The 11,749-nt window shown below is 54.2% G+C and overlaps 1 protein-coding gene across 1 annotated transcript in view; it reads left to right on the top strand.

The window, feature by feature from the left end:
- Positions 1–9,706: 9,706 nt before the first annotated feature.
- Positions 9,707–11,749, top strand: part of INPP5J (inositol polyphosphate-5-phosphatase J) — a 29,284-nt gene continuing 27,241 nt past the window's right edge. The window contains exon 1 of the mRNA XM_072983287.2: positions 9,707–9,846. Within this exon, the coding sequence (XP_072839388.2) occupies positions 9,736–9,846 (111 nt within the window). The 5' untranslated portion in view covers positions 9,707–9,735. The remainder of the gene's footprint in view (positions 9,847–11,749) is intronic.

Raw genomic sequence — 11,749 nt, 5'->3', positions numbered from 1 at the left:
TCTCCAGCCAGCGACCGTCATAAGCTAGGGGTCCAAAATGTTGGGGGAAATATTGCCTTGTTTGGCCTGTGAACCCTTTCTAGGAGTCGACTATGTGTGTGAATGGAGTTATATTTTTATTCTGGGGCAAAAAGCGAGGTCCTGAATTCACCAGGACGGAAGCAAAGGGTGGCCAAGGATGTGGACAGATCAATATTAGGGAAAACTTTGACAAAACTGTTTGATAGTAGGTTTGGGTGGCCCTCTGCCAGGGGTGTGTGAAATACAGATTTCCTATTTAGCACCCTAAGATCCTCCCAACTGTTAAACTGTACGATTCTGCAATCAAAGCCCGTCTTAGAAAGTACAGCTGTTTTTGGTTGCTCAGTGGAGTACCCAGTGTGTGGCGTAGTAGATAGAGCGAAAGACTAGGACTCGGGAGGCCTGGGTTTCGGATCCTCGCCCCCCCAGCCACAGAAACTCACTGTGCGTGTGGAACGGGTAAAATCACTCCTTAAATACCTCGAAAGTCTTTGTGGGGTTGCTATAAGTCAGTTTGGACTTGACGGCACCTGAGACCAACACCACAAGGAGAATGAGGCTGAGGAAGGGGAGTATTGTGTCAGGCAAGGAGAGAGCTGCGTTCGAATTCCCCGCGTGGCTTTGGAAACAGACTGGGGAGTCAGAATTGGGAGCTCGAACGTTTTCCTGTGCCTGGAAACCCCCGATTTGGAAGTGCTTTGATGGGATATATTAGCAACCGTGGCACAATACACCTCCTAGGTTTTCGGGAAGGCTCAGCCCTTGGGGGGTAGGATGGATGTCCTCTAGGCCCCCTGGCTCAGCTCTGGGGATTTCCCCGGCACAGCTGGCTGCACTAATAACGCCCATCAGCAAAGGTGATTAGCGCTTGCTTCCTTCTGCCGCCTTTCGATAATCACCTGCAGTGCCTGTGATTATTTTTTTTCCTGTTCTAATGAAAAAAACAACAACACCCCCATGCAGTTGTTGTTCTGGAGCCAGGAGGTAGGCTGGTTCCCTCGGGCTGCTTTTCCATAACACGGGTTTCGAAAACAAGGGCTGGGCTTCCATTATGTATGGCCTTGTGCAAAATACAGGTGCCTACGCGCACGAAGCAAGGCTGGGAAGGCCAGAGTGTCAGAAACGACTGGAGTTTAGATTTTTAATTCGTTAATAAGACTCCGGTGCCTTCAGGTCAATTCCGACGGATCGCAACCCTTTTCAGGGTTTTCGGGTAGAGAATATACATTAATATATTTCCCTTCTTCGGGGGGGGGGGTCCCTAGGATTGTGCAGCTGGCCCAAGGCCACCCAGGCTGGCTTTTCTCCCAGGAGGCCCCATGGAGGGAATCAAACTCCCAACCTCTGGCTCCGGAGCCGGAGACTTAAACCATTGAGCGATCCAGAAGAGCCAGCCTGGGTAGCCTTGGGCCAGCTGCACAGTCCCAGGGCAGGGTCAACCACTTTTGAGTCTTCTCTACCTGGGAAACCCTGGACAAGGTTCACCTTAAGCCGGAATCGTCTTGATGGCGCATGATTTCTATTCATAAATTCATTATCCTTGGATTTTAACTGTCACAAGAGTTGACACCCCCACCGCAAGAGAAGGGAAATGTTCCTTTTGTGGAGTACCAGTGCTCGTATTTTCAGCCCACCTGGCCACTGGGTTTCTTTTCAGCTCAGCCCTTCTTATTCCATCGTAGGCGGCCTCTGCCTCAGTTTCCCCCTTGGCCCTGCCCCAACGGCTGGGCGCTAGCTTCGCAACTCCAAGTGGGAAGTCTTGCGCTTTTTCATCCCCCGCCAGGTGCTCCGGCTCGGCTCCCATTGAGAGAGAATGCTAAACTACTAATAATAACGCGGGGGAAATCATAAAATGCACACCGACTCCTTGCTCGGCAATCGGCGAGGGGATGAGTCACAGGGAATGTGGGGGAAATGTAGAAGCAGGCGAAGGAGCCATGAATCAGACAAGGGACGGCAGGGGCCTGGCGAACACTCTCCCCCGGCTGAGCCTTGTCACAGGAGGGGGTCTCCACAGGGGGCGCTCTCCCCCTCTGAGTCACAGGGCGCACATGGCGTGCCTTGAACTCCGTGGTCTTTCCCCACAGATTAGAGCCCACTGAAAAAAAGAAGTGCAAAGCACAGAGGGCTGGTTTTATGCAACCAGCAAAGCAAAGGAGAACGCTTCCCCAGGATTGCGTGGCTTCAGGCCCCCGTGTTGGGGGTTGCATGTTCGAATGCTCTCCTCCACCCCGCCTTTCCCCTCCCTAGCAGGAGAGAACTAGCACATCAGGGAGTGAAGAGGGTTCTGGTGGGTTTCTCCTCAATGCCCTATTTTTTCCTGGGTGAGAATGGGACAGAAAGGGGGTTCATGGGATCAAACCCAGGCTCGTTTCGTAGAATCTTGGAATCATGGCATCAGAAGGGGGCCTCTTAAGGCCATCCAGTCCAACCCCCTGCTCAAGGCAGGAATCCAAACCAAAGCAGATCGGACAGAGGGTTGTCCAATTTCCCCTTGAAAGCCTCCAGCGTTGAGGGCTCACCACCTCCTGAGGTCATGGGTCCCATTGTCATATTGCTCTAACAGTTAAGAAGTTTTTCCCAATCTTCAGCTTAAATCTGGCTTCCTGCAACTTGAGCCCATTCTCATGCATCCTGCACTCTGGGATGATGGAGAACAGATCCTGCCCCTCTTCTGCAGGACAGCCTTTCAACTATTTGAAAAGTGCTCTCCTCTCTCCTGTCCGTCTTCTTTTCTCAAGGCTAACCATGCCCAGTTCTTTCAATCTTTCCTCGTGCTGTTGGGATATGTACCCTTGCTCTTCATCAAAGTTATTGGGTGATCAAACAGTTTTGCTGTCACAGAGCATGGGTTGTGCCAGGTACATAAAAAGTACAGCTCCCCTTAAAAAAAAGGAATACAAGGGGAAAAAATCAATTTGTTTGAAATCTGGTGGTGGAGGTTTGTGGAACAAGTGCGTCTGAGATGAAATCAATCTTGAACCTCATCTAGAAGCAATAGTGATTGTACAGAAGCTGTCCTACTTTGGGCACACCACAAGAAGACAGGATCCTCTGGAAAAGATAATGCTGGGAAAGGTGGAAGGCAGCAGGAGATGAGGAAGACCCAATACAAGATGGACTGACTCCCTAAAAGAAGCCACAACCTTGAGTTTTTAAGAGCTGAGCAGGGCAGCTGAGAATAAGACCTGTTGGAGGTCACTTGAAGGGATGTCATTTCAACAAAGGACACACACACACAAGCAAGCAAGAAGTCACCCAAAAGCAATGGAAAAATGCACCACAGAAGCCGGCGCAGCAGATCAGTTAAGAGACCTGGTGCTCTAATAATAACTAATCCAGGCTGTTCTCAAACAGCCATCAAACAGGGAAACAAATGGAGGTGGGGGGGCATGTACTTAAGAGTGCCAGTACAGCAGAGAAACCTCTAATTAGAGAAATATCGCAAGTAGCTGTATCAGTCCATTAGGAAAAAAAAGAAGTAAATAAAACCGAAACCAAGGAGAGGCCTTTGTTAGAACCAATTAAAGAGAAAGTGTGTAGAAGCTATGCACGGATGGCGCATAGGGGGTTCACACATGACACACGGGACCTGCGTCGTAACTACCCATTTTGGTGGCCTTGTGACTTTCCTTTCCTTTCCTTTCCTTTCCTTTCCTTTCCTTTCCTTCCTTCCTTCCTTCCTTCCTTCCTTCCTTCCTTGAGGAGAGAGAGAGAGAGAGGTGCGCCGGGCTGATCATTTTGTGTCATTCCAGCAGCAATATCGTGTGCCTTCTAAATTTCGGCGCCCTGGGTCAAAACCCCAGTCGACCACCCGATCCATAGCCATGGACACCCGAATCCTAAAAGCCGTAAGCAAGATCTGTTGCCACCAGTTAACACAAACATTTGTTAACGTGTGCAATGATTCGTAAACAAAACAGCATCGTCTTCCAGATCGGCTCAGTCTTGGGGCAGAGTTAGGAGGCAGTTCGCTTAGAGCCTTCCTGGGTAGCCTCTTCCCCACAACAAGTGGGCACGGCCCCATGGCCGGTGTTGGAAGATTCCGTTGCCCTTTGTACCCGGACCCGAAGGGAGCGGAGGGATACCCTCCTGTCCTTTACCTCCGGCAGTAAAATGCTTGCACCTGGCCTGGACGTCCGCCTTATGCAGGTGAATTAATTTTTAACTTGGCTAACTTCCTGTGTGTTCCCATCCTGCAGCACTGCCTAGTACAGCTTGTATCTGAGTGCAAGAATTAGCCTGAGGTGCAAATCAATGCCTTCCTTTTCATTGATGCACAAAACATCCATGTTGATGTGGTTATGCACCATCGAGTCATTTCTGACTTATGGCAACCTTACGGATGAGCCCTCTCCAAAATGTCCTGCCCCCAAAAACCCTAGTCAGCTTTTACAAGCCTGTGGCTTCCTTTTATTGAGTCAGTCCATCTTGTACTTGGTTTTCCTCTTTTCCTGCTTCCCATTTTCCCCAGCATTAGTACACTCCCTGCCACCGCCCCTGGAGAATCCTGCCTTCTCATGATGGATCGAAAGTAGAACATCCCACGTCATGCCACCCCCCCCCCAAGGATTTAGACATCCTTTTTTAGGGCTGTCTAAGTGGGCACCACCCGACGTATCTTCATCTGCCATCCCCGGGGTGTGATGAACACGAAGCAGATCATTGAGTGGACAGAGAATTTCCCAGAGAGGAAGACACCTCCCGGAAAGATCATTCTTTAACCTCCTTCCCAACTCCCAACCTCTGAGCTGGCAAAACTGCTTACTAAAAGCCATTTGTTCCCATTGTTTGTTTGAAATGCAAACCACAAGTGCAGGATGCTGAAAAGCAGACAACTGTTGACATTGCGTTACCGGAATTTTTTTTAAATTTCTTCCCTACCTTTCTGGAAACAAACATCTTTGGTTCGAGGACAGGATTATGTAAAAATCCAAATAATAGGAGTTCCTTGAAGTGTGGAACATCCCCCTTCAAGTCTTATAAAGCCCTATTAAGGTCTCTGTTCTAGCTGGCCGGAAAGCTCAGTGGTTTAAATCTCTGGCTGCCGAGCCAGAGGGGGTGAGTTCGATTCCTCTCCCTGGGCCTCCTGGGAGAAGAGCCAACCTGGGTAGCCTTGGGCCAGCTGCACAGTGTCCCAGGGCGCCCCCTAGAGGAAAGCGTTGCCACAAGTCAGAATTGACGGGACAACGCATGATTATTATGATTATGTTGGAAGGCCAGCTCACCTCCAGGTCAATGGAAGCACAAACGAGGCAAGCTCCTTGTGTGGATCCAGGATGGCGTTTCTCCTCCCTCGGTGTCTGTTCTGCTCCTCTTGAGACCTGCCTAGCTGTCAGTTTTAACTTTCACTAGAAGCCCAGACGGGATAGAGGTTGACCTGCTTATTTCTCACGGCACAATCTGGACCCAAGTGGACCCAAGGGGGCAAATCTCTCAACAGATGGGGACCGTTTGAGTGCAATGGAAAGATGGGAATGAGAAGGCCAAGCCAAGGCATTATGGGATGTGAGGCGGTGGGGATAAGATGGCAGCTCCTTCGCCCCCCGGGTTTTCTTGCCCCACTGCTTAACATTGCAGCCCACGAGCCTGGCATACGCAGGGGGAGGAGGGAGGAAGGGGGGGGGAGAACCAGCATCTGAACAGGAAATGGCCCTATATGGGTTATATGAGGTTGCTGCCAGTTTTGTGAACTGCTGGATAGCTCAGTGGTTGAGGTCTCTGACTGCAGAGCCAGAGGTTGGGAGTTTGATTCCCACTCCTGGACAGACGCTAGACTCCATGATCCACAGCGTTCCTTCCGGGTCTGCTGTTCTAAGATGATTACTACATATTTGTGTCTCCTTCTGTCTGGGGAGGAAGGTGGTCTGCAAGGATGGGGCTAGCAGCTTTTCCTCCTTCCAGCCGTTGGCACCAAAGAACGCCTTGATGCCCTTCGGCCCTCCAGTTCTGTGCGTCCTCGGGCAAACCCCCCCCCCCACTTCAATGTACAACACCCAGTCGGATCGGACACTGAGATTTCTTTCAGGATCGGCAATGGGGCAGGATCCATTCCCCCCCCCCACATTGGGTTGGGCTGGTTTTAAGGGTGGCTGGGCTCTCTGCCCTTGAAGGAGGTGACGTGGCTCCTGGACCTCTGAAGCCACTGCCTCTCTCTCTCTCTCTCTCTCTCTCTCTCTGCCTGAGAAATGCCCACCGAGCCATCACAAATGTAAATCAGAAGCCCGTGGCCGGAGAAACAAAATCGAAGTGGGATTTGTCCACGGTGGCTTTCAATGGAATGGAATCGGGAGGCGAAAGGGTGCGCCGGAGTCTGGCTCGGAAAAGGTGGCAGCGATGGGATGGGTGAAGAGTCGTGTGATTTAATGCTGAGAGGCTGAACCGGGAAGAACGACACACACCCCCCTTCCTTCTTCCTCTTCTAAACGGTGACCTAGTTTGAGGTATAAACAACAAAAAGGAGGGAGGCGGGAGCCCCAGAGAGGAGCAGAACCGGCCCTGCCACCGGGCAGGGGAGGCAACTGGCTCAAGACACTGTCAAAGGGTAATATATCGTGGTATATTTAATTTATTCTGGTTCGTTTTTCTACTACCAAAACAAGCACCGATTTTTCTTTTTCAGGTCCTCAGATATCATGTCGGGTTCTCATACATCCTCAGTTCGAGGTGACGGTGTAAAGGAGCTTCCGCTTTCAGGATCAAAGCCCTGAGTTTTCTTGATGGATGGGGGGGGGGCGCTGTGACATCCTCTGCTCTCCCCACCCACCCACAGCTTCCCGGTTCCTCATATGCTTAGTTGCAGTCCTCACCGTGCTTAGAAGAGAAATCTGGTTTAACTGATGAAAAACAACTCACTTGAGGGTGATTTATCTTGAATCAAGAGCGGTTAACTCTACAAAAGACCTGCCCCCAATCGTTGATACAGACTGATCCAGCTGTCTGCCTCCTTATTGAGGGCCGTGGGGTTGGCTATGGGGACTCTCATAATGCTCATAAGTCTATCCCTGCATCACTGTGTATATGTGTGGGTCACCTTGTCTTGTTTCTGATCTAGGCCTCGAACTTTCTTGGTCACTCCCTGGGGAAAAGTGGTGGGACTCACGGAGGCTCTGAAGCATGGATGGCCTCCAGTAAGATGGACTGGCTGGAGATTTCAGGATTAAGGTTTGCCCACAACCATGAATGGGGCTGAAGGCTCCCCCTGGAAATGTTGGAGTGATCCCTCCCTATTCTTCCGCAACCTAGTTTGATTCACAACTCCAAATTAATGTATGTAATTAGGGGATGTACTGCTGTGGTCCCCTTCACGAATTGCTGCCTTGTCATTACGAAGGGGCTTGAGTAATTCAGAGAAGGTATGGGCTATGCCGTGCAGGGACACCCAAGACGGACAGGTCCTAGTGGAGAGTTCTGACTAAATGCGATCCATCTAGAGCAGATGATACCACTCTGATGGCAGAAAGTGAGGAGGAATTAAAGAACCTCATAATGGGGGTGAAAGAGGAGACCACAGAAAATGGTCTGAAGCTCAACATAAAAAAAACCAAGATCATGGCCACTGGTCCCGTCACCTCCTGGCAAAGAGAAGGGGAAGATATGGAGGCAGTGACAGATTTTACTTTCTTGGGCTCCATGATCACTGCAGATGGGGACAGCAGCCACAAAATTAAAAGGCCCCTGCTTCTTGAGAGGAAAGCGATGAGAAACCTCGACAGCATCTTAAAAAGCAGAGACATCACCTTGCCGACAAAGGTCCGCATAGTCAAAGCTATGGTTTTTCCAGTAACGATGTACGGAAGCGAGAGCTGGACCATAAAGAAGGCTGACTGCTGAAGAATGGATGCTTCTGAATTGTGGTGTTGGAGGAGGCTCTTGAGAGTCCCCTGGACTGCAAAGAGAACAAACCTATCAATCCTAAAGGAAATCAACCCTGAGTGCTCCCTGGAAGGACAGATCCTGAAGCTGAGGCTCCAAGACTTTGGCCATCTCATGAGAAGAGAAGACTCCCTGGAAAAGACCCTGATGTTGGGAAAGTGTGAAGGCAAGAGGAGGAGGGGACGACGGAGGACGAGATGGTTGAACAGGGTCACCGAAGCAACCAACATGAATTCGACCCAACTCTGGGAGGCAGTGGAAGACAGGAGGGCCTGGTGTGCTCTGGTCCATAAAGGGGTCACGAAGAGTCGGACATGACTAAACGACTAAACAACAACAACAGGGCTTCTCAGAAAAGGGGATTAGACAGTTCAGTGGAGGAGGACAGGCAATAAATGATAAAACCTCTAGTCCTGATGGGTCTATGGAACCTCCAAGTTTAAAAGTACATCTCAGGAATGGATGCTATGAGGCAGCAAGGGGAGGGTGCTATTCCATGTCTATCCTGGCGGAAGGCTTACCAGAAGCCCCTCACGCCCCTTGACAAGAAGCGATGTCCTGGATCCAACCCCATGGGGCTCTCCTGACCTTTCCCACCTCTGGGGCTCTGCTGTACGCTCAGAGGAGGACCAGAGGGGCTGAGGAGGGTGAGAGTCTTGCCGGAGGCAGAGCTGTGGAAGATGATGCCCCGAAGAGGCATTCAGTTTGCTGCTTTGCTTACTTTTCAGCTGCTTTGCCTAATGGGGTGGGAAGGGCCCGAAACAGGACCTGGATTTTGGGAGCACCAACAAGAGAGGCTACGGGAATTTTCCCCTGTATGTGGTGTGTAGGTGTAATGTGTGTGCCTGCATAAATGCAAAGTTGCATCTTCACTGGTGTGGCTGGGAAGTCCGACTTAGGAAAGCCCCGTGTTCAAATCCTCACCTGGCCGTGCAACTCGCCAGGTTCCCTTAGGCTGGGGGGGGGGGCAACTCTCTGACCCACCTCATAGGGTTGTCGTGAAAATAAAGCAGGGAAGAAGACAGCAGGGCTGGAAGAAGGGGAGGACGCAAGAGGAACAAATAATAAACAGGCGGGTTAACAATGTTTGCACAACGGCTGCACAGGGCACATGCAGCGGCTACACAAAGGGACACATTGAAATAATATGGTGTGAGTGGCCCCACAGAACCTCGGCTGGTGAATACGATGCTGGTTCTGCACCTGCTCTCATGACCTCTCATGATGCGGGCATCTTGTTAACTAATGAAGATTTCTGGCCAGGAGTTAAGACTAGTTATAATCTTAGGACTGCGGGGCTGGAAGGGACCCGCAGGGTCATCTAGTCCAGCCTCTGTCCAGGAGAGGCCTTGGGGGGGAATCGAACTCCCCATCTCTGACTCGGCAACCAGAGACCTAAACCCCGCAGCTTCTCAGCAGCCGGGAGGCTCCTCCGGCCAAAGGATTCGGGCAGCCATCAGACTGGTCGGAGGGGGTCGGGGCGGGCATCCTCGCTCCCAAACCTCGGGAGGCCCGTCCGGCTGTTCCCCTCGCCCGCTTCCCTCGCCCAACCTCAGCCGGCCTTCCTGAGGACTAGAAGCTTGCTCCGCGCCTGCCGGCCTCTCTGTCTAGCCCGGTTGCCCGGGGTCCCCCTTCGGGGTCCTTCCCGCGCCCGGGCGCGCCCCCGGCAAGGGCTCCTGGGCCGCCGAGCGAGGCGAGCCGGCGGCTGCGCGGGCGCTCGTCGTGCGCCTTTAAAGGCACCGGCAGGTGGAGGCGCCGATGACGCCAGCGCTCGCCGGGCTCGGCGGAGGGAGGCAGGCAGGGAGGGAGGGAGGGAGGCAGGGAGGCCGCCGTGCGAGGATGGAGCTGCCCGCCACCGGCGCCAGCAGCAGCAGCAGCGGCCGGGCGAGGGACCGGGCGAGGGATCGGGCCGGCTCGAGCGGCTCCGGGGAGCCCGGCGGCCGGCGGCAGGTGAGCCAAGGGGCCGGGCCGGGCCGGGTGGACGCCGGGCACCGGGGGCAGCCCAGCCAGGCTGGGGGGGGCCGCGAAGCCCGGAGCGGGGCCGGTCGCGCCCTCTGCCCTCCCCAAGGACCTGGGCAGGTCGGGGACCCCCCCCCCCCCGCGCTTCGCCCTGGGCGCCGAGGGGGAGGCGAGAGGGCAGCTCCTTCCCCCCGGGGGGGGATCTCTCTTGGGGGGGGAAAGGGGGATGCTGAAGTCCTTGAGGGCGCGCTCGTCTTTGGACGGCTGCTGGGAAGAGAGCCGGAGCGCCAGGGAGACCCGATCCCGGCGCTGGGACGCCCCGGCGGGAGGACGCGCGCCGGCCGGCTGGTCGCCTCTTCCCAGCTGGGAAATGGGCGCAACGCGCCTCCCCGGGCCAGCCGGGCGTGTAGGCGGGCGGACGGGCGGGCGGGGGGAGTGCGGGAAGGGAAGAGAGAGATGCACGTGCTGCTCCGGCGTGGCGCATCTCGGTGCGAGGCCAGGCGAGGAAGAGGGACCCCCCCCCCCCGGCGAGCTCTCCATCCTTCCTTCCTTCTTATGTAAGGGAGAGCCGCGGGATTGCCAGACGTGCAGGGCTGGACAGCTGTGGGACAGGACAAGGGCGTGGGGGCAACGAACCCCTTTTCTGGACAGGACTGGGGAGGAAGGATCCCGCCCGCATCCCATGCACAACCTGGGAGGCAAGGCTCTGCTTTTCGGAGCCACCAAGCCGGGCTCTGGAGGAGGAGGGGGTCAAGAGGTCTGGGGCCGTGGCGGCGGCGGGGGGGGGGCTTGCCCTTCCCACTTGTGCACGTCTGGGCTGCCCTCCCTGGTGGGCCAAAGGTGGGCCCTCCTCCTCCTCCTCTTCCTCCCCCTGCGCAGGCAGGGAGCGCATCCGCCTTTCCTGCTGAGGCTCTTTATGGGTATCTGTTGCTGTTGGAGAAGGAGGGCTCTCAGGATGGCTCAGCTTATGGCTAGAGTTGTGTGTGTGTGTGTGTGTGTAGACTATCTCACTCCAAAACCCCCAGGGAGGAGATTGCCCCCCCCATATCTCGGTGTCCCTGGACCTTTGTAGAGCAACAGATGCCGAGAACAGTGCTCTGCCCCAAACCGCTTGCAGCCCACATTTTCGCCTCCACCCACAGGGACGAGCTAAGCTGTTGGGGAAAGGGAGCGTTCTTCCCTCAGAGGAAGGAGGGAGCAGAGGCAACACACCTCACCCCCCCCCCCAGCCCAGCCGGAACAGAATCAACTCTATTCTTGAAGGCTTTTACGACCAGGAGCCAATGGTGGTTGGGGGTTTTCCGGGCTGTCTGGCTGTGTTCTTAAGGTTTTTCTTCCTAACCGCAGAGTTCTGACTCCTATCCTTTGAAGATGCTGGCCACAGAGGGGGGGGGGGGGAACGTTAGGAAGAACAACCTTCAGAACACGGCCAGACAGCCCGGAAAAACCCACAACAACCATCAAAACCAATTCTCTTTCCTAAGACTGGTTAGGAAGACGGCTCTGCCCTGCCAGGGTATGGCCAGGTGCATTGGCTCTCTCTCTCTCTCTCTCTCTCTCTCTCTCTCTCTCTCTGTGTGTGTGTGTGTGTGTGTGTGCTTGCCCTCTTTCCTGGGCCTGGCACCGCTTTTCCCACGAGAAGGTGGCCTGCTTCTCAGGTTGTAGCTGGACCGTTGAGCATCCACCCGCTCTTGGGCTCTGTGTTGGCCCTGCTGCCTGGCCCTCGGCTTCTTCCTCCCTCCCTCCTTCACCAAGAACAGAGTCGGACGGGCGGATGGGCCCTCTGGGGGCAGTGGAGGAGGAGGAGGTGGCAGGGGCAGCGGCGGCTGAGAGCGATGTCCTCTGTTGACCCCGTCAGCATTTCAAGGATCCTTTTTCGCATCCAACCTGGCAG

Source organism: Pogona vitticeps, chromosome 14, assembly GCF_051106095.1.
Source record: "Pogona vitticeps strain Pit_001003342236 chromosome 14, PviZW2.1, whole genome shotgun sequence".
Taxonomy (NCBI): domain Eukaryota; kingdom Metazoa; phylum Chordata; class Lepidosauria; order Squamata; family Agamidae; genus Pogona; species Pogona vitticeps.
Note: the sequence above shows the minus strand (reverse complement) of the source record. Positions and strands in the feature narration are given on the sequence as shown.